The sequence below is a fragment of the Cyphomyrmex costatus genome, unplaced genomic scaffold (genome assembly GCF_001594065.2).
Source record: "Cyphomyrmex costatus isolate MS0001 unplaced genomic scaffold, Ccosl1.0 scaffold363, whole genome shotgun sequence".
Lineage (NCBI taxonomy): Eukaryota > Metazoa > Arthropoda > Insecta > Hymenoptera > Formicidae > Cyphomyrmex > Cyphomyrmex costatus.
Window position 1 is genome coordinate 314,652 of NW_017277808.1, and position 24,555 is coordinate 339,206.

At 32.4% G+C, this 24,555-nt stretch overlaps 1 protein-coding gene and 1 pseudogene across 1 annotated transcript; one reads left to right on the top strand and one right to left on the bottom strand.

Annotated features, from left to right (window-relative positions):
• Window positions 1-16,694, top strand: part of LOC108776573 (sec1 family domain-containing protein 2-like) — a 21,835-nt pseudogene extending 5,141 nt beyond the window's left edge.
• An 8-nt stretch (window positions 16,695-16,702) lies between these two features.
• On the bottom strand, window positions 16,703-17,494 carry LOC108776574 (DNA repair protein XRCC2; the record flags this gene model as incomplete). The annotated part of the gene is made up of 1 exon (XM_018543237.1): window positions 16,703-17,494. A coding segment is annotated over exon 1 (792 nt), but the record flags the coding sequence as incomplete, so codon positions are not given.
• Window positions 17,495-24,555: the final 7,061 nt, after the last annotated feature.

The following is a 24,555-nucleotide window of genomic DNA, read 5'->3' on the forward strand; positions in this document are numbered from 1 at the left end:
AATCTGAACATAGCGTTAAGTGGACCGTACCCCTAATATAATTAAAGATTGATTAAACGCTTACCCCGAAAATGTATACTTGTTATCCGGTATCTCGTACTGCCTACGTTTACATCGTGCGCTTAGTCCGCGACCTATATGGTAGGTGTCTTTGTTTAACCTACACTCTACAAGTCTACAGGATAAACAACGACATCTATTGTATAGGCCACAGCCTAAATGCACGGTGTAAACATAATCATCTATTACCTCGCGTATCTATTATGCTTAATATTGCCAAGTATTGTTAATGTATTCCTACGTATTGCTATGTATTGCTGTGTATTGCTATATATTGCTCTGTATTGCTATGTATTGCTAGCATATTCTTACTATTGCTAGTATTGCTAGCATTACCTGTTTTATTACTCTATTGCCGCAATATATTTCTAAAAAAATGTACAGTGATTCCCATAGTGGTTGACCCCTCGGATTTGCTTAACATTTGATTTTGATTTACAGAAAATTTACACAAAGAGAGAAAAAGTTTTTTATTTTAACGAAAAAATATATAATATAGTAAGGCTCGTATGAATAAATCAAAATAAATTAACAAATGCCAATAAGAGCCGACACTGGATGTTGGTGTGTAAATTTATTTAAATACACAGAGAAATTGCTGAACCAGACGCTACTTGTAAACGTATAAAATGTATTTCCTGCTCGGAATCTCCTTCTTCTGGACCTTTTGAAATCGAGAAAGATTATAATGTAATGTTACACCATTTATACAAGAAACATGGAATGGACGAACTAACTGATCATTTAGATCGTGAATACCTCTCTCTCTCTCTCTCTCTCTAACGAGAAAATATAGAATTTCTTACCACAGTACACATATATATGGAACATGTGATGAATGTCAAATGACATTTCAAAATAATCATTTTTCTCTGTTGCCTTTCATAAATCATGATACAATGTACCATTCGGTCCATAATCATTTTTATGTGTATGCAAAATCAGATATTGGACAGCAGATACTAGAGAAGTATATAATTGACGGTGAAACAAGAACGGCGAAGTGTTCAGTTTGTTGGACGGCGTTTTTCATAGAAGGCTTAAGTTTATCTCCTGACAGAGCTACTGGAGAGTACTCTTAGGTTTATGTTCTCACTGGCAAGACCTACATGGGTCCGTTCCTGGAAATCAACTAAAGCTAAGCTACACAGTGTATATAATGACATCGAAAAAAAAAATGAACGAATGTCTGGAAGTACAATCATGTTTCTTATTTATAACGCAATGTAACGCAATATGTGAAAAGGATGTTTGTCCAGAACAAATGATATGGGGTAATACGAATGAAATAGATTACCTTTTACAAAATCACTTGGAAATATGTATATCACGGGCCCAAGTCATACGTATATCAAGATGTAATAAAGATACCGGAAGTACGTATTGTATTAACTAAGTACAAAATAGAGAAATGAACATTTCTGATATGTTCTAAATGTAAAAAATTCCCAAAAATATTAAATTTGGAGGAAGGATGCATTAATAACAACCTGAAAACATTATTTACACACTATAATGAAGCTAGACATAACAGTTTGAATATCAAAGATAAGCTTGTAGCAGCGAAAAGCCTAGCAGAATTGGAAATAACTGGAAGAATTAAAAAAAACCGGGAGAGATTATAGAAGATCGGAAAGGACGTGCCTCTTACGAGTAATTATTTCATTTTTTATGTTTTACGAAATAATTAGTGTACTTATTGTCTACTAATCTTAAATAAATTTACATACCAACATCCAGTGTCGGCTCTTATTGGCATTTGTTAATTTATTTTGATTTTTTATTTTAGTTTTTATTTTATTTTTTTATCACATTACGTTTTATTTTGTTTTATACATTATTTTTATATTTTTTGTTTTTATTACTAAAAATAATTCTTTTATTACTGTACTATGAAATAATATCTCCACCATGATACACGAGTCTGTAGCAAGCGGATGTAAAAAGATGAATGTTAAAAGAAAAAAGGGTAGACAACTTCAACATAGATCAAATATACGGCGGATTTCGATGAGCACAGATAGGAGAAATGGCGGTAAAGTCGAATTTAATAGAGAGTCTCGTGTGAGCTCTTATGCTGTGTCAGTCGTGTAACCCCGAGACCTGACGTCGGCATATTGCATTATCGCCCGACTTATGGGATTCCATATTTAATATGGATAGTAGAGTGAGAGGTCGGAAAGCCGATCCTGAAACGATCTTCGAAGGTGGAGCGTATTTCAAACTCGACGGTTCCTTACGACTGGGAAAGGATCGGGCTCTACTTGCGAGAGAAGTATGGTATACTATATTACTTCAAGCGATATGACCCAAACGTCAGTTTACGAAGGAGTTTACCCGGCAAACTTTCAAAGTGAGAGTTCATGTAGAAATTATATTACTTGACTGAGCAGGTCCGAATCAGGGGTGCCGTAATACATAATCTGGTCCTGGTAAGGTTACCTGATTCGGTCCAGCCAAGATGTGTAACGCATTGCATGTTCAGAACCGAATTTCATTTACCTTTTGAGAACCGTATTAGATTGATTCATAAGGATCTTTTCAGGCTATTATCAGGATAAAAAAAAATCCCTTATACACTGAGAATCCTATTTTTTACTGAATCAACTATATATATAATTCCTTGTTTCATCGATTTTGAATCGAAACAAGGAATTATAGTTAATTCATATAAGTGTAAGAGCTGGGCCAAGAAAAAATGTCGGACGCTCAAACGCGATACCGGGATTCGAACCGAGGTCTCGCAGTAATTCGTGTGAAGCCCATGGCACATAGAAAAACGTAAGGTCGTAAACGTAATCAGTAAGCGAATTGACCAATCACAATTGAGAACGTAAGCAAGCCACCGTCTTACCGCGGAACCACATAGCTCGACACGGAGATCTTAATTGATTTCTTATACATAAGATTCTTAGTGTATGATAAGGTATAATATATGGTACACTACCTCAAATAATATTGTACGTTGCTCAAGATTCGAGATGGTCTTAAGTCAGTGAATGAACCAATCAGAGAGCCGTGCTTGAGATTTAAGAACGGACTATAATATACATATATATATATTTATAGATTGTAAAATTTTTTTAAGGATGACTGGAAAAGGTCCTGATTGACGCCGTATCAAGCATGCCTGACTAATTTTTTAAATTAATTTCGAGAATAAAATAAAAAGGTCCTATAAAGGTACTAATCTGGCATGCCATAGTTAAATATGCCTTATTCATACCTGATCAGGGTTTTATACGACATAAGGCATCCTGACCAAATTTCTACTCGGGTATACTACCATCGACGCGTATTTATAGCCTCTGCGAGCCTTCTATTTTACAATGTTTAACAGATTGTTTAATTTGACAACAGATTGATTAATTTGGGGTTAATGAAATATTTTATTAGATTGCACATCAGATCTGTAAATTTGATGGTGACCTCGTTTCAAATATTCGGAGGAGTATAGAGATTAGTTATGCTGAAGATGACTCCAAAGTAGAGTCGAAACGTTCAATATTTTTAAAAAATAAATAGTTAATTACGTACAAAGAACCACGTTTGACTCTCAATTGCTTGATCCTCGCGGATACATATTTCATGGTTTTTTAAATATCGAGAGTTCGTCAGGAAATTACACTTGGCTTTGTTAACAGATTGCCTTGCAATTTGTGGATCGATTGTCGTAGTGTTGATCGTTAAAAATAAATGAATATATTTTGTTTAATTTATATTAAACGTAACCTATGCGAAATACTAGTTAAGAGAAATAATCCTATTTTCGATTAAAACAAATCTTATTGTTAGTGCTCAATAATATTGATACGCAAATGTTTGCAATTATATTTTTTCAATTTTATAAACTATGCGCCGATTCAGTTTGTTGAAATGCAATTGTAAACTAAAGTTGAAATTTAAATATCTTAAATTAGATTTATTCTATCAATTATAATAATACTAATAAGCATTTTACACACAAATCTATAAATAATATATTATAAAAAATGCCTGAGTTATAATACTTTTCACAATAAATTATTTACAGATTTAAAAAGTGCTTATTAATATTATTATTAAAATTGATAACAAATCTAACTTAAGATATTAACATTTCAACTTTACTTTACAACTACGTTTCACATTCGATAAACCGAATTGACGTATACAAAAAAAAAACAGCTCAAAACTTTACTGATTCAACAAATCTACAAACGTAATGTATGGGCAATCAGTTTTCTATGTTTAAGTTGAAAAGTTGATAGCTGACAATGAGTAACATTAGCAAATTGTTAAACCATCAAATTTTCTTAATTATAGATGGTGTTAGTTATAATTCACGAAGTAAATTATAGCTTTGCTGTACCTATCTAATCTATTTTTTTTTCCGTAATAGTTTCAAATATATAGTTTTAAAAATATAATTGCAAAGATTTACGTATTTGTATTATTAAGTACTAAGATCCATTTTGTGACCAAAAATAAAATTATTTTTCTTAATTGATTTATTCTTATCGGTCTAATTATGAATTATAATTATTTATGCAAAATATATTATATTATACATCATGGTTTAGCTACATCTTTATCTTTTTATATTAAATGTTTTGATCATTAAAATAAATATAGAACCAAAAACAAAGTACATGAAAGTTCATAAAGTATATGATATTGTTTGTACTTGTATAAAATCCATCACTTTTCAATGATAATTTAAAACAAGATTTTACTTTTAAATGAAAAGTTAAAACGACATTTCAAATCAAGTTAGAAAAGGCACAATAGCAAGACAAAATTGCAAGATCTAAAATGTGTTTTACATTATAGTGTATAATAAGTGATGTTTGCGATAGAATAAATAACACAAATCAAATCAAAACGTAGGATAATATATTATGATAGTAAGAGAAGAAAAATAAAGGCTGTGTAAATCTTATAAGACTTGCAGGAATAGAAGTGCTTTAGACGTGTAGTCGACGCCTGCAGCAGACCACTTTGACACAGTTTCATGTACTACAGTTTGCCTGCACGTAGGAGCATCCTTTCTGTAACGTATACATGGTGGTCTTAATGAAACTAGGAATAGATAGTATCATTTAAGCAACGTAAATAAACAATATCAATTCTTATTGGATCGTTGAATTTTAAACCGAATGAGACAATGCCACAGCGATCTAAGCTGGATCACGGATGCTTCTAAATAATTGCGTGTGAATTTATACAATACTACGTATGTAATTCTTCGATTGCGCGCCGAAATTTTATCAGACTTGAAGCACAACACTAATAAACTACCGCAGTAATATCACGAGTTAAATTGACTAACGATTTAACGATTATTGATGCATCTTATATCGATCTTAATAATGTTAAATAACCTATTAAATAATTAATTTTTCAAACTAAATACCGATGAGAATAAACTATTTACGGTCAAACTGGATCTTGGATGCTTCTAATATAATTTCGTGTGAATTTATATACTATATGTAGATCCTTAAATGCGCGCCGAAATTTTTTCAGACGCAATTCTTACAACGCAAACTAATAAACTACCGCAGTACTATCACGATTAATTTTTCATTGCGAAAAATATTATCTCGGCCGGGAGTCGAACTCACAATCAGTTCTTTGGCATTCCGTGCGAGCGTTTTAAGCGTTTAGACTACCGACGATATTCTTTCATTCGTATGTTGTCCATTCTTTCGATTTCACCAATGTACACTTTCCCCCGCAGGAACAGACTATCTAGTACTGCAGAATTAATAGCGTTTTCTCTTGGGATACATTGAGTGTAACCTCGCACTACACTAATTGCGTGTAAGTGTTGCATTAGTGCTACACTAGAGGTACATTACACTAATGTACATACACCAGTAGTGGTGTACACTACTTTTTGCGTATTTGATTCTGCTGTTGGTTGACTTCCATCTTCAAATTTTAAATGTCACACTGGCTCTATATTATCCCTTTGAGATCGTGTAGCAAAACCCCACTTTGTGCATAAAATTGGCACTACCCTATAGCCACGGAAACACGTTAATGAGATTACACTGAATGAGTTCGTCTACTACCAGCCAAGGAAACACGCTACACTGTCTGAGTGTTGTACTGGTAGACGATAGTGTAGCCAAAAAAAAAAGCTATAAGTGGAGATCTCTCATCTTCGGGATTTCTCAAGATTTGTTCGATCTTCTTTGGAGGCTTGAAAATGATCCGGAACGTTATGTTTGTTCAAAATCCTGCCGATTCGATCTGTTATTATTCTTTTTATATACGGGAGAAACAAGAGACTTCTTTCTTCTTCCTGTGACTGCTGTGTGTTTGATTTCTTTGTCCCGCTGCTATGTTTGCTAATTGTCGTATTTACATCCTCCCTATTGTATCCGTTGCATTGTAAGATAAGTGGTTGAGTTCCGTTTGTAGATGTTCTTTATCAGAGATATTAAAAGTTCTATATACGAGTGAGTGTATCGCCGACTGCTTTGAGCTGGGTGATGGTGTAACTCCGCATGTAAGTATCTGTCCCTATGTGTTGGCTTCCTGTATATCTGATGGCCCAATCCTGTATACCAATTACCCGCCTTCTTTGTAACGAAGACATCCAGGAAGGGAAACTCATCATTCTCTTCTATTTACATAGTGAATCGGATGTTGGGATGTTGGTTGTTGAGAAAGTTCAAGAATTTGTGAGGTTTATATTTGCCGTGTCTCCAAATTACAAATGTCGTCTACATATCGGAATCAAACTTCTGGTTTGTTGGTCGCCTTGTAAAGATCCTCTTCTTTGGAGTGCTCCATGAAGATATTTGCCACTACAGGAGAAGTAGGAAAACCCATCATCGCTTCAGTCGTCTGTTCGTAAAATTGGTCATTATAGGTGAAATGACTACTCTTGCATTTTGTCTTTATCTGCTGGTGCTATGATGTCTGTTTATTTCCTGTAGTGCCAATTGCTCTTGTGATGTTGGGCGTTGGAGGCTTAGCATTATGGAGTATATTGGCTACGTGTACGGAAGCTGTCTGCTCTGCAGGAAGTCTGTAGATGGTTAACTCTATTTAACTAATAATTTCTTCTTTTGAAATCCTGTTGGGTGCCATTGCGAAGTTGGAGCCTTTGACTAGTGCGGAAACAGTGTCAGGGGCAGACTCTAGTCGGATAAATTTTTTACTGTAGAGTAGAGGCTCTTTGTGTGTAACCAAATTGCTAAATTTCTGTTTCTGCTGCTTCGTACACTGCGCATGGATATTTCGTTGTTCGTAAGTAATGCGCGGTCTAGAATCTGCCAAATATCGAGTCGTAATGTGGAAAATAATCTTAGTGCCGTGACTGTATCTCCTGATATTCTTTTTACTGATATTGTTTAATTAGTCAAAAATCTTCTGTCAAGTTGAAAAATAGTTTTTCACTTTGACAGAAGATTTTCTTAATTTTTTCTTAATTTTTTGAGATTATTTTTAAAGTAAAAAAATTGTATGTTGGAATATTAAGTTCTTCTTATTGTTTCTCTTTTATAATAAATATTAAAGTTATAATACTTAACAAATTCGATTATTAAACTCTTGTCTAGATTTTTTTTACTTATTTCTAATCCTCTTTTTTTTAGATCCATTCTTCACTTTTAAAAAAAATTCTCAGAGATAGACATTTCGTAAATGATCACGTCCTGGTCAGCTGAATACTCGCTGAAATTATACGAGAAACGTGCGTATGGTTCTGAAAGAACGTCGTCCGAAACGTCGATGAAGGCACGCAGCGTGGTATGGGGAAGGTGGACAAGGGTGGGCTCTGTGGGGTTCCCATCCTCGCGTTATGGTCAACGCTCGCTATAATAAAACTATTCCTGTCGTAGCTTGCGCAACAAGGATGGTAGTGGTGGGCAGAGAGGGTCTGGAATCCCGTAGGATATAAATGCTGTTCGGGGTGTTTTCTTCACTGGACCGTGGTCGGCAGTCCGCCACCTCCTACACCTTCGCCTAAATTCAATCACGACCCCTTCGACTATACCGACGAAACTCGCGTCTCGAATACCAAGCGGACCTTCACTTCCCGGAGTCCTGCCTCTACCCACCCCTGGCATTAAAGCGCTCCGTCTTTTTTGATCGTGACGAGAATCGTGTTCCCCGCCCGGGAATTCACCTTGCGCTCGTTCGCCAGCCCACGATCTCGGCAACGACGACGACAACGGACGAATTTCCTCGTTCGTTTTTGTTGGATTCGGTTAAACGTTGAAGAGATCGCTTTAGAAATCATGTGCCTCGTAAGCCCTACGTTGAAAGAATTTTCTTACGTTGAATATAATGGTTACGCGAAATGTGACGCATAATCAGGAGACGCGGTAACGTCTCCCGTCAAGTATATGAGAAAAAAATTATATGAGGAAAAAGTAAAAAAAAATCATATGAGGAAAAAATCAATATAAGACAAGATGTCGAAAGAGATGCTACAGCGTATCCTTTACAGAAAGGAGAACGCTTTTATAGTAAAAAATTATTATTTTGTTTAAACAAATAGGTATTTAAAAAAAATGAATATATTGGGGATATATATAGATTTTTACAATTAAAATGAGATAACAATCACATCCGTAAGTGCAGTAGATGCAGAGATATGAATATAAGCATGCATTTTTCTGCCCGATTTATGTCATTTAGAAACGTTTAGAAATTGTTTTTATTTTTAATGTCTTTTTCCGATATTCAATATTTACGGAGGACTTATTTGAAACTTTCAAAAACCATCAAATTAAAGAATATTACAACAATTTTACTAAATCTTGGATTCTTGCCGAGTATATTGACAGTTTATACTATTATTAAGCATTATTTCAGATAATACTTTGTGCAAAAGCAAAGCAATGCAATGCAATGCAATCCATTTGTTTTCTAAACAAGCATTTTCTTTATCGTCATATTATCACAATAATGTAGAAATATTTGTTTAAATAATTTTTTTTGCATGTTACCAGAAATTGTATATTTACATAAATTTATAATACATTTTTACTACAAAGTTGTTATATTCAGTTGGACTGTTTCTTTTTTGCTTGCAATGTTATATCGAGTAAGAACTCATCTTATTGGCAATATAATTGCAACATATTTTAACAAGTTGTAATCAAAATGCTAACAATATATTATCTGGAGCTATAAAATTCTGAAATGGAAAAAACAATAATTAATGATACTTAATGATGATGATTGATTATTATTTATTATTATATTATATTTATTATTTATATTGTTAATTATACTAAGGATACTGAAGAACAAAAAAAAATTAAATTTTTGAATTTCAAAATTTGATTTCTTTCAGAAGTGTGTTTGAAATTATATTATGTAACGTCCGGTGAACCTACAGAACGGCACCCCGTTCGTCACCAGACGAATGACACATATAACACAAATATATGTTAGTATAGGATACATGAACACATATAGAGTCTGTTTATGTTTAATAAAAAAATCACTAATATTATTTTAGGTAATTACATTTTATCAAATAAAATTTTCATATCAAATAAATATATATACATGTATAGTGACATGTAATTTTAATTGTTGATTTCAGGCACTAAGATTTGCCATTGCAGTGCAGCTCACTGAGCTTATTACTCTACCTCCCAAGTCCACATCTGACACTATTTGCAATGATGCTAATTGTAAGAGCGATGACATTGGGAAAAACTCGTCAAATCTTTACAAATCACAGAATATTCGCGAAAATCCAGCTTTCTCTGACAAGGATGAAGTATGAAGATTAAAAATAAATGTAACTTTTGTCAATGTGAATGCTCAAAAATATTGTATGTGTTAAAATCAATATCATTTTATTCTTAAAAATTCATTCTTAAAATTGTACACTAGAGATGTATGTACGATACGTCAGATACATATTATATATCGTATGTATTGTATCTACTACCGTGTACTCATTGAAAGTATTCTCTTTTTTTAAAATGGTATGTCCAGAGAGGTATTCTCTGCTAAAACGCGACTCTGATTTCAAACTTGAATATAAGAAATGACTATAAATACCGGCCTACATCGATGTACTCTTTGCTTTGATTATATCGACAGTGTCAAAAAATGGATGCGGCAACGTAGTACCCATTTTGGAAAGTGAAAGGTACTAGCGCCACTAGCGGTAATGTATATACAGTTTCGATTAATTTCGACGATCTCACGAAAAATACAAAAGACAGGAGACAGGAGTCAGGGATGAGCTTTCTTAGGAGCCTCAAGTTTCTCCGGATTTCTCTCTGATAGCGTTAAGTGAATTGTATTCTTGTTTTACGTCCAACGATAGAATGACACATGAAGGCACTCGAGCATACGTATCATATATAAAGTTAACAGCAGCCTATACTGCTCCTTATAATTAATCAGCTGTTTAACCATGTGGCAATTTGCAGAAGTTAGTCATGATCACATAATTAAAATAATCTACTGTCACGAATTTAAACTCTGTGATATAAAAAGTTGAATTCTATTTTATACGACAATTAACGTGAATAAATAATATATTGTTATATTACAATTTATATGCTGTCTCGTTAAATTTAAATGTTATTATATTGTTACTATATATTACTTGAGTGTTGAACAGAGACAATAATTTATAATTTCGAACTCATTTAAAAGTAAAAGTGAAAATATATTCCATAATACATTTATGTATGCTATATTTTTAATGAATAATAGAAGCCATTAATGATGTGGAACAATTTCTTGTTGATATTTGGCACGATATTGCTGGTTTTGTAAGTGAATCTGCAGTCTACATAAATCATGCAGCAACGGAATGCCTCCACTGGCACACTGGTGGCAAAATACATTCCTTCTTTAAGGATGCCGGTGCAACGTCAGTTCTTGAACTGGATATGTACAACTTTCGTGTATGTGATTATGTAGTAAAAATATGTTTTTGTTCACAAAAGTCTCATATAATTTTAAAATGGTTAATTTATTATATAATTTGTTACAGTATGTCAAAGTACAGAACTGCAAAAAGGTGCCCAGGAAAAAATGTCCACTCATGGTTATACATGATTATGCATAAGCATACAAAATCATGCATCAAATAATGTATAATTTTGAATGCTAAAATATGATCGTATACAATCATGAATGGTCGAGTATATGGTCATGTATGACTTTGTATGGAACCGAGTATTACGCAGGCGAGGTGTTATGCGACCATGCACGGTCATGTAGTACAGTCATGTATGACTTTGTATGGAACCGAGTAAAACGCAGGCGAGGTGTTATGCGACTATGCACAGTCATGTAAACTTTAAAAAAGTCTTATTTACAATTTTAGTGTTAATTACAATATAGCTGTAAGTAACTATAATTACAATAACCTGTTATTCGAATTACTTTTGAGATTTAAATTTTAATTTAATCAGTTGCATTTTACTGTATACAACAATGTAACTGTTATTTATTGAAAATAGTTACTTATAGCTATATTGTAATTAACACTAAATTATACACGGGTCCATACAAAGTCATACATGACTGTACATGACCATGCATGGTAGCATAACAACCCGCCTGCGTTATACTCGGTTTCATACAAAGTCATACATGACTGTACAAAACTGTTCATGGTCGCATAACAACCCGCCTGCGTTATACACGTTTCCATACAAAGTCATACATGACTGTACATGACCGTGCATGGTCGCATAACAACCCGCCCGCGTTATGTACGGTTCCATACAAAATCATACATGACCATATACTCAACCATTCATGATTGTATACGATCATATTTTAGCATTCAAAATTATACATTATTTAATGCATGATTTTGTATGCCTATGCATAATCTTGTATAATTTCCTTTGAACAGATATATCACAATTATACACACGTTGACATATACAGATTCGTGGGTCATCGAAGTACAGCAGTTCTCGTACGATTGTCAAGGTTAAGGATGCGAGGTCTTGGTATGTCTTCGGATGGGTGACCGTTTAAGAATCATTATGAAAAAAAATTAATTCTCGAATTTAGAGGAAAATTTTTTTTGTCACTATTTTATCCTAAAATATGACTATGTATGATCATATATGATCGTGCATGACTGTGTATGATCATACATGATTACGTACGGTCGTATATGATCGTGTATGACTATGTATGATCGTACATGACTACGTATGGTCGTGTATGACTATGTATGATCATACATGATTGTGCACGATCACATATGATTGTACGTGGCCATGCACGATCAGGTCAAAATCCATGCATGATCATGCATGGAGTCTTTATATATGATCGTGTATGATCACGCATGAGTATTTTTTCCCGGGTGGTTATTATTTCTACTTCTACTGATCCAGATTTTTATCAACGTACAGTTAAGATGATATTAGAGAAAAATGCATTTGAACATTGTACAATTATTACTGCTGCACATTCAAGCATGTTGAATTACGAGGATTCAGCTATTAGAGGACAGAACAGATTATAATAAATTAAAGAGAGATGTAAAAAGCTGGATGCATTCCAATCAGCTGTTGCAGGTAATATTTATTTGTTTAACATACAAGTTTTTAATTTCAAATTGAGTTTATTATGTATTATTGCGGTTTTATTATTATATATTAATTGTTATAGGATTGTTCAGTCACACTATTATTTCGACCAATTTTTATTAGTCTAATTGACAGTGGTCTGTTTGTAACACCACCTTTCAGTAATCTATTATCACCGTTAAATAATGCATTGTTAAAGAATTCAGAGTATGCGGTTGATCATTTTGTAAGTTTGTTTAACAGTTTATTAACATATTTGAATTTGAAAGAAGATATTTATTCAGTGGGAAAATTTGGTGAATATGTTGCTGAAAAATTAGAAACGTTACCAACGGCGATCGATCGTAGAAACGTAAGTTTTTGAAAGAATAATTATAATGTTTATAATTAATTAAAAAAGAGTAACGAAGGTATTAAAAAATATAAAACATTTTACTTTAATATAATAATTTTATATAGAGTGTAATTGCTGCAAAGGGAAAGGGAGTGTCTTTAATCTTTGTCGACAGAGTATTAGATCTCTGTACTTCCACTAGTAACAATACTGAATCGTTGCTATCCAGAATATTGTGCACTTTACCTCATTTACCTCATCATTACAACGACGTTGCAATAAATATGTCTCCTTTATTTTGTGGTTCACAGGTATACTAGCTCATTATAATTTTAATTTCATTGCATATACAAATTTATTGATTTATTTATATAGACGACTCTCGTAATTGCCCTCTACATTTTTCTCATCATTTAAATATTATAAAAATTATAAAAATGTCAATTATTATATAAAAATTGTATAAAAGCATTTTTATGTTTTAAGAAATTTGTCGATATACCAGGATGCTTGGCCAGCAATGATAAAACGTTAATGAATATATTAATCACAAAAAAACAAAAGGACGTATTGGCTACTATGAATAAACTGCTCGTTGACATACTTTCAACAAAAGAAAATTTAAAACTAAAAGAAAATCTGAAACCAAAACTGGGAACGAGAATTTCTGCACATAGTTTAGAAAAGCTCATAAATAAATTTCAAGATATAGCTGATCTTCATACTATATCAGAATCAAGCAAAAAGCTTCAAGTATGTATACCCCAATAATAAAGTAATTAAAATTTAATGTGTTTTATTTTGACGGTTAAAATAATTTCTAGATGTTTGTAATTTTCTCATAATATAAATAATTTAGAAAATCATGAATTTATTTGAATATTATTTGAAATCATTTGAATATTACTTATTTTGTAGGTGGTATTATGAATTACACAAGTCTTAACATCAGAAAAGACTTCACGATTAGACCTATTAATTAGTCTCGAGAAATTAATTTTACAAAACATAGCTGTGAGTCGTGATTCTACAAGCGTGCTTGGACAAGTAATTATCGTATTTAGTTTCTTATACACTCTTAATATTTGCACCCTTTTTTGTAAGGTTACACTTTTTCTTTCGAATATTTCCAGTTAAGCAATATAATAAAAACTCGCGAAAAACGAGGGCTAGATACAGACAATATATTGGCACTTTTGGTGCATATTTATGCGTTAGCTGGAACCGAAATACAATTCTCTCTTCAACAAGAGCAACAGCTAGAAGAAGCTATCACTGACGCTGTATTTGAAGATATTACAAAATTAAAGGAAAACACAACGAACAGCAAATTGTCAATGTATCAACAAACTTTATCTCTTTTTGGTCAGTAAAATATGCTACAAAATATAGGAATAATAAATCATGCAAATAACATTGTTATGAAAAATATTTTAATATTACAAATATAAAACAAGATCAGAGAATATAATGATTAACATAAAATTCCGTTTAACAACAAAAAAACAAAATATATGTATCAAATATGCTCAAAAATATTGTTACACTGATCATTTTATTAAACTTTCTTATCTTATGGCTAATTTTTTTATCTGTAGATAATTTTATCCAAGAGATATCTCTCAGATATCTCATGGATAGTCATTGACAATTTATCTAGAAATAAAGAAATTGGCCATTACTTAATTAAATTTTTTAATAAATGTGTCATGAAAATATAGATTATATATTCATTAAGACTGATAATGTTCGAGCTTATTGAATAATTACAGATAAATAAGTTTATAATTTAAGTTTATATAATATATCTTCAATATAACAATGATATATATCTAAATTAGACGTTACAGAGGCTGAGACTATAAAGGAAACATCTGTAAAAATAGCGAATCACATTATGAAGACCTTACATGAAATAGCACAACAACGCGCGCCTCTACATACCTATAAGTATGAAACTATAAAAAATATATATATAATTTACACATACATATAATACACAATTATTATGAAATATGTCTTTATGTCTGTATATGCACATTACAAATATTTTTTAGTATTTATATTTTTTAAAAATACAATTCATTTTGAAATTAAATGTATGGTATATAGTTTCAGAATGGTTCTAATTCTTATTTCATATATTACATGTTTTAAATATTCATATTTAATGTATATAAAAAAATATGTATATAAAAAATATATGTAATATGCGTATACAAATGTAATGACATATTCACTTATGCGTTAGCTTGGAACTGAAATACAATTCTCTCTTCAACAAGAGCAACAGCTGGAAGAAGCTATCACTGACGCTGTATTTGAAGATATTACAAAATTAAAGGAAAACACAATGAACAGCAAATTGTCAATGTATCAACAAACTTTATCTCTTTTTGGTCAGTAAAATAGGCTACAAAATATAGGAATAATAAATTATGCAAATAACATCGTTATGAAAAATATTTTAATATTACAAATATAAAACAAGATCAGAGAATATAATGATTAACATAAAATTCCGTTTAACAACGAAAAAACAAAATATATGTATCAAATATGCTCAAAAATATTGTTACACTGATCATTTTATTAAACTTTCTTATCTTATGGCTAATTTTTTTATCTGTAGATAATTTTATCCAAGAGATATCTCTCAGATATCTCATGGATAGTCATTGACAACTTATCTAGAAATAAAGAAATTGGCCATTACTTAATTAAATTTTTTAATAAGTGTGTCATGAAAATATAGATTATATATTCTTTAAGACTGATAATGTTCGAGCTTATTGAATAATTACAGATAAATAAGTTTATAATTTAAGTTTATATATCTTCAATATAATACTGATATATATCTAAATTAGACGTTACGGAGGCTGAGACTATAAAGGAAACATCTGTAAAAATAGCGAATCACATTATGAAGACCTTACATGAAATAGCACAACACGCGCGCCTCTACATAACTATAGGTATAAAACTATAAAAAATATATATATAATTTACACATACATATAATACATAATTATTATGAAATATGTCTTTATGTCTGTATATGTACATTACAAATATATTTTAGTATTTATATTTTTTAAAAACACAATTCATTTTGAAATTAAATATATGATATATAGTTTCAGAATGGTTCTAATTCTTATTTCATATATTACATGTTTTAAATATTCATATTTAATGTATATAAAAAATATATGTAATATGCGTATACAAATGTAATGACATATTCTATTATATTTATATGGCTACTTTTAAATATTTTGTACAGTTCCTTGATGTCTAAATCAAGTTCTCAAGAGATTTTTCAACGTATTGGCATCTTGCAACAATTATTAACAGATATACTTCAGTCAAATAGACATGAACTTCCCGATTTACATCAAAGATCACGCTCATTTATTTCGGCTGGATTCAAGTTTATATATTATATTATCATTATATTATGCATTATTATATACATTATTAAATGGATATCTCAATTTTTCTAAAGAAATTCTGAAGAAAATCTAGTTTTATATATCTTTGACAGCTTACTTTCTAAAGGAAGAATAAAACATCATCCATGTGATAACAATTGGATTATCATTTACGTCATTGGAGGTATAACACCAGAAGAAATAAGAGAAACTAAAGAAATTATATCACTATTTAATACAAATTGCCAAATAACAATAGCAGGTTCTAGGCTATTAAATCCATTAGATATAGTGGACAAGGTTCTTCTCTCATTGATTAATTATTGAAATATTATTGCATCCATTTTAGAATCAGATATTGTATAACAAATCTGTTTTACATCATTAGTGGATTGTACATGACACATAAACTTACGAACTTTAGTACTAAGACTTAGCTGCAGTCTATAATTTACACCTATTCTCTTTAATATATCTGTACATTTCGCATGTGATTCGTATTTGGGTCCATCCCATCTAGTGTAAACTGTCACAGTGTGAAACTGAGATGTTTGGGATCGAATAATTTTGAGTAAGCTTGTAGCATAATAATTCATAGTAAGTATATTCTCTTTTCTCGCCTGCCAATAATACGCTAGTATATTATCTATAGCTAACAAAGTGATTCTTTCATTGCTGAGAAGCTCATCTTCAAGTGTGTATAGAATCAGCTGAAGTTCACCGTTGTTACAACAGCTGATCACTGTCAAGTTTTCCAGAGATCTGTTTATTATGTAGTCTACCGTTTCGGCTAGCGGTTGTACATCAGCTACCTGATATGCGTTGCATACCATGGAAGTCATTAGTTCAACTATCTTACTTATCTGCACATGGCCAAGTGTGTTGATCAGTATCGCACAGGCATCGCATCCGTTGATCTTGATCTCCTTATATCGCGCGGGTAATATACATTTTGCTATGAACTGGCACAATAATACAGTCTTTCCAGTGGATGAAGCCCCGATGATCTCTATGATGCTTTTGTTGTCGATATCACTTGAGAAAAGTACGTCGTCGAGGTTAATCGAACGTGATTTCTCACTAAATCTCGATAACAGCTCTAACCCACCTTCGGAATGGAACTCCATATTGTAAGGAATATAGAAGGATAAAGAGAGACGGAACTACCGTTCTCGGACCTCGAAGTCTTATGTGGTAATTATAAGCTCACAAGGATGAGATAGGAATGTCAGGTAGGAATGGAATGGCAAAAGAGAGCAAAGGGATATGTCATGGATAGCGGAAAGATTCTCACACACTTTACTAGGTACAACACTGATATATTTTACGTCGGCGAGGTGTTAACATGACGGAGGTCACAAAGAGACTCTGTGTACCCGTTAATCTTTTAAAAATAACTCAAGCGGCCAATCACGTCAGCCTGATCGCTTTCCACCAATCGGCGGCAACTAGTACTACCAACCTAGTTAGGAGTGTTGGTGACGGCCATAGAGATAGTAGTACTAGAGTACGCATTGTCGGAAATTTGAGGAGTGGGGATAATTCTATCTAGAAAAGGACGCACTCATTTGGAATCGTTTCGTTCTCTCTCGTTTCGCGCATGCGTATAGCCGTATACTCTGAGAGAGGGGATCGAAAGAAAGAATAAGGAATTGAAAGAGCAACCCTTGGCACTGAGAAACCTTTAACCTTATCAAAGTCAATTCTTTGTTTGATTACAAAGAGATCAGGCTTGTCCGGTCATGCTTGGAAAGCCAAAAGTTTCTTTTCGCGAGACTTAACCATGTGAATTTGACTATCTTTATAAGAAACAATCTGGTGGTGCTGGCCAATATGCTCGCATAACTGGAATTATAGAGGTATAAATAATAGATTTTGATCATTAATATTTATTGATATTATTCATCGAGAGCCCTTAACCTTATCAATAACGCTGTGGTTACCTACAACTTACCGACCTATATCTTACAGCTCGGTCAGCCTGCATAGCTGTTCGTCTCGAACAGAGAACATTAAACTAAAAGCACTTAATTAAGATACATGAGTACAAGCTATAATAAAATACAATTTAAAGAAGGATTAGTAATCGGATATAATTATCATAACATTAATACTTAATCTAGGCGAACACAAAAGTAAAGATATAACTATGGAAGACAAACTAAATTAATACCTGATTGAATAGACTATATCACAGAATCAATTTAACTTCATGAATCGTGGTAATATAAATAAAAGTTATGTAAAGTAATATTGCATAAAGGAGATCAAAAAAAATTTTTTTTTTTTTTAATTTAAGAGTCCTTCAAATTATCCTTTAAAGGTTTAATCCAAAATTTTAATCTATCAGAAGATAAAATAGAATTGTAAGGTTTCTGAATTGCGTTAAATCCTGGAATATCTTGAATTACGTAACGATTTTTATTTAGAGCTTTAGCTACTAAGTAAGGATCTTTATAGGATGTCTTGAACTTTCTTTCTTCTCCGGGTTTATTAGAAGTATCCCGTACCAGTACATAGTCATTGGGTTTATAAACGGACGGAGTTTTATGATGCTTATCATAGTACGACTTATTATAATTTCTAAGATTATCAGTCGCTTGATATGCGATATCACGATTTTGATCACGAAGATCTTCAATCGATTGATCGGATAATGTTGACTTTAAAACATCATTCAAGAATCGAATTAACGGAAAATCAGTTTGATTAGTTTTCTCGTAACCAAGTAATAACATAGACGGAGAATTTTTAATAGAACTATGGAACGTATTATTAATTATATATTGCACGGTTGCAACTTTATCTGACCATGTTTCTTGATCATCGACTAGCTTACGCATTGAAGATTTTAAAAATCGATTAACACGTTCACAAATTCCATTGGCCCAGGGGGCGGCTACAGCTATAAGACGATGTTTAATATTACGCTCATTCACAAAAGACTTAAATTCTTGAGAGGTGAACGCAGTACCTCTGTCTGAAACAAGTACGACTGGATTTCCAAAAATGTTAAAGATACTAGTCAACTCACTAAATTTCTTTAGAACTTGTTGATTTGACTGGAAGTAACCAAGTAAATCTAGTAAAAGAATCTATTACTATAAAAATATGTTTATGACCAGAATCAGATACTTGCAATGCACCAAAATGGTCGATGTGTACTGTATGCATAGGAACTTTAGGTAAAGGAGATAATTGTATCTCACCTTCTTTGACATGAGACGATACGTTTGCACGTTAATTCTGGATTGAAAAACTAAATTTCTTGGTTTTATAACCAAAATAGACACGTTTTTTGGAGTTTCAATAAAAATCTGCTCTTAATCTTTATTTGACCTCTAGAGGTCACGTCGATCTTGGACCTTAAGGCATATTTTAACGTAAAATTTCACGCTCTTTCGATTGCCGATATCAAAAGTATAGGTTCCCATTTAAAAAAAAAAGTTGACCTTGAAATGACCTTGAAGGCAAGGTCCAAGGTCAAATCCAAGGTCATCACTGGATTCCTCGTTGAAAGTTACATAAGACCTGACCATAACAATTTTTTTTTATGACCAACCCTCTGAGATTTTCCGGGGTTCCCATACTTTTTCCTCACCCTGTATACACACTAAATACTTTAATTCTCGTGAAAATGTTTCTTATCTTTATCATTGTATTTTATTACATCGAGATCGAGAACTAGCAGCGCGAAGTGTTTTTACATAAAAAATTTTTCTATTTAAATAAATCTTTTTCATTTTTTTTTTTAAATTAAGTGTGATATAATTTTTTTAAAGAAGAATTAAATCACTTGGTTTCGAATAGACAGATCTTTTAATAAGAATACAAAGGCATATACTTAGGTTTCATTGTATGAAGATAAAGATAATTCCACTTAGGTTTTACTTTTTTATCTTTACTATATTTTATTATCTTTGTTATACTTTTCTTACGCTACATAAGATATGTTTTATCTACGAGATAGTTAATATAAATCATACGCAAGACATTCTACCGAGGGTTATAAAACTAAAGTCCACAGAAGAAAAGTGGCGTCGAAAATCGATGCTTCTACTTATCTAGAGGAACAAAAAATAACTCGTTTGCACACACGCTTGTCTCTGTTCGCGCACACAGAAGCATGTACGCACTTAACAAAGCCGATCGATTTTGCGCTTTCTGCTTTATCTCCTTTCTACCTCAGTCGGTCGTCATATTGTTCCTGCGGCTTCTTCGTCATGACTTAGTGAAGCCGTAGATCCAATAAGACGTTTTTTCCGCGAAGTTTTGGTCCGCGGCCGCTCAAGTTTCAGGATGAGAGTCTATCGTCTGAATACCAAGTATCTGGTCTCTTGTGCCTGAGGGAAGCGAGACAAGGGGATCAGGGTAAGATCAGCGGGTCCCTAGGGACGCCCGTTAGAAAAGAAAGCGATCGTCCGCACACGTAATTTTAACAGAACCGAGAATTTTTATTGATATCAAACTTCTATGTTGTTGTACGTTTTGAAATTCTAATGATAACGTATTTATAAACATACGTCAGGTGTATGCTAGTTTGTAAAATATACCTACCGCCAAATTTTTATAATATATTGAACGATTTGAATTTACGATTGAAATTTAAGCAAATTCTAATAATCATATATCGAAAAACTTAAAAACATACAAAAAATAACCTAAAAGTATAAAAATTTAAAGTATACACTCTTAAATTAGTTTTCAAAAACTTTAAGCAAAGCTATTTACGAGTTTGTACACGTTCTTGCATTCTATGTATCTAGCAATTGTTTTAAAATTTTGGAGGCTTATAATATTGGATAAAATAATAAATAATATATGTAATATATTCTTTGATATATAAACTATTGTATCACATTTTGTTATTAGAAATACAAGTATAAGAAACTTTTAGATCCGAAATTCTAGATATATTGTACATAAAAAGTACACTCTAAATTCGATGCAGTAAAAAATATTACTTTATCATGCAGTAAAAACCCGATTTTAGCATGTTCATTGTTATGCAGTTATTTTCACTGTAAAAGTGAATTTTAACTTTTGTTGAAGTGAAATTTTCATTTTATTAGAAACAGTGAAAAATATCACTGTCATAACAACAGTAAAATTTTTAAACACTTTACGAAATTAATCTATAATTAGTATGCTGAAATTCTGGGTTAATTTCAAAAATAGATTTATCATAATTGCAATTATTCTACCGGGTGGTAAATAAAATTCACACATTAATTTAGCAACCAAAATCCTGCTTGACTGTCATTTGGCCGTTTCATATTTACTAGATTTATCATAATTGCAATTATTCTACCGGGAGTGAGAAGGCTCACTATGTTCACAACGATACCGTATCGCAAACATTCTCAATAATGAAATGACGTTCTTTGATGTAAACTATATTGTACATCACATTTTGTAATCGCAAACGATAAGAAGTTCTTGGAGCAAGTTGCGGATTCTATGTAAATCTTACGAAGCGATCGAGAGGATTAAGCACGAAGCGACGTGAATTAATAGCTCGTTTTGACTTCATCTAAAGTTAAATTAAGATGGATTATCGAAATAATGGCGAGGGCCAAAAGCCGAACGAAGTAGCAATGTACGCGGTAACGAAGGGTCTGTGTGCAAACGAGTTAATACGTATTATTCTCAACCGTGAGAGAACGCAAAATCTACGAACGCGCGCGAACGGGACATTAGTTTGCTGCGCGGAGGATTACCAGTAGCTATATCTCGTCGTTAATCCTGATTTAGGGATTCCGAAGCGCATCTCTACGGCAAGAAACCTGTAAACGTATCGGTATAACCTCCCCGGTAGAAGACGATTTAAATTATTGTGAAGGACGTTCTGTAAAAGTGTTCTACGTCTTTGTTTAATTTGCAGAATAATTAAAGAGATTCATGAGCAACTGTACACTCGTATAATACTATTAACTTGTATATTTAAAGATTTTTCAATATATCTACGAACGATGAGGTGGTTATGTAGGCATACCGATATATGTAAATGTTTTGAGAACACATTAATTTGTACGTGCATACGCAAATATACGTGAGCAGCGAAATGCACGAACTTGTAGATACGAATGTGTCTTATATCCTTGAATACGCAGATAGTTTGAGCACACGGATTTACTTATCTGCGAACATCTAGATCTAGAATTTATAGACGTAGAACTTTGTGTAAAGCTGTGAGTTCATGGCTGTGCGAATACATTAAAGGGTAAGTGCGTGCGTTGTATGTATCTCTCTGCGTACTGTAACGCATATCTAAATGTACCGATTTATACTTATAACAAAAATATATTTACTCGCGCGATATACAGGGTGCTGCTCCCGAGTTAAACTGCCAAACTTAAAATATGAATTCAGGACCTGAAAGTAAACAAAAATTTTCCTCTGGATATATGTTCGCAAACGTTTCGTTCAAGAGATATTTACTTTTGAAGTTACGGAACTGTAGAAATGAATAATGTCGAAATAACGTCAAAATAGGTCTATCTTCTTTATTGTTTTACAATAATCAAAATTTAATTATTAAATATTTTGTTCAAAATGATAACCTCCAGCTCGGAGATAAGCATTACATCTATCGATGAGAGAACAAGTGGCTGACTGATATTGTGCGTCTGTAATTTCTTTACACGCTTGCACAATCCTCCGCATTAATGATTGCAGGTCATTAACGAGCACTTCATACACTTTTTGTTGCAAAGTACCGCATACAAAAAATCTAATGGTGTTGAATCTGGTGAACGCGGAGACCAAGCCACGGGTCCAGTACGACCGATCCATTTTCCGGGAAAATGAGTATTAAACCACTGTCAAAGATCTCTGTCATAGTGAGCAGGACAGCCATTCAATTGAAACCAGGAATTTATTCTAATCATATTCAAAGGAATGCTTTCTAAAAGATCATACAATTAATTATTCACAAAAACATGAGATATTTCAGTTATTCATTCCTACAGTTCTGTATAACACACACACTTTAGAAGTAAATATTCCTTGAATGAAGTGTTCGCGAGCATACGTTCATAGGAAAATTTTTATTTGTTTCAGGTCCTGAATTCATATTTTAAGTTTCGCGGTTTAATCCGGGAACATCCTGTATATACTCTTTGCGATAAAGTAGATTGCGATAAAATAATTAGTAAAAGAGCGCAGCTCATAGAGAAGCCTAAGTTTCAAGGAGCTTTGATCCGACTTGGCAGCCGTTTGACAGTTGTAAGAGCCAATTAAAACGGATCGGATACTCCACGTTACCTTTGACGAGGGCATAGTAATCGAATCCGATGTTGATGAGGACCGTGGTATCAGAGAAGAACGGGATCGACGTTATCTTATAGGATTTCGAGGCTGTGTTAGTATCAGGTGCTTTAGAACTCTCGCGCAGTTTACGATTTACGATCGGCGTATCGCATGTACCGAATAATAATACCGTCTGAAACTCCGAACTACGAGCGAGCTTAGGGTTGTTTGACGTATATATCATAAATGCCCGTCAACCGACGAAAAAGCATGGATGGTAAACAATGCCAGCATTTTTATAACAATATAACTGTCACAGCGGTAGATATTAAAAAAATATATGTATATTATGTATTTGATTTTTAACAAAAAAAATATATCAAGTAAAACAGAAAGAAAAAGAATTTTGGTTTTTGTGATTAAAATAATATGTTACCATACTTATTGTTGTCGTCATTACTGCTGTACAATATTAATAACCAGGGTTGATAAAAATCATGTCTTTTTTTAAAGAACAAAACATTGTGTTTTTTTTGTTCAAAATATGTTTTTAATGTTTTAAATAAGTTTTAAACAACATTAATAAAAAACATGTTTAAAACAGTTTAAAATATTTTCTTTAATATTATTTAAAATATGTTTTTTAGTTAAACTACTTATTTAATTTTATTTACATTTTATATACATTTATTTAATTATTTACATTATTAAAACATCTGATATTTATATTCTTATTTCAACTAATTTCAAAATTATCTTAAGATCTTACGAATGAGATATTTTTCGATTGCGACCGGATTTTCACAATTTTCAGTGTTTCCAGCGACCCTTTTGTTAAAAGTTAAAATACTTTTGATCGACCGTTTTAATAATCATCGGTGAATTCGGTGATATAATTCTTATAGCTTTCGACACACCAGCGCGATATACGAGCATC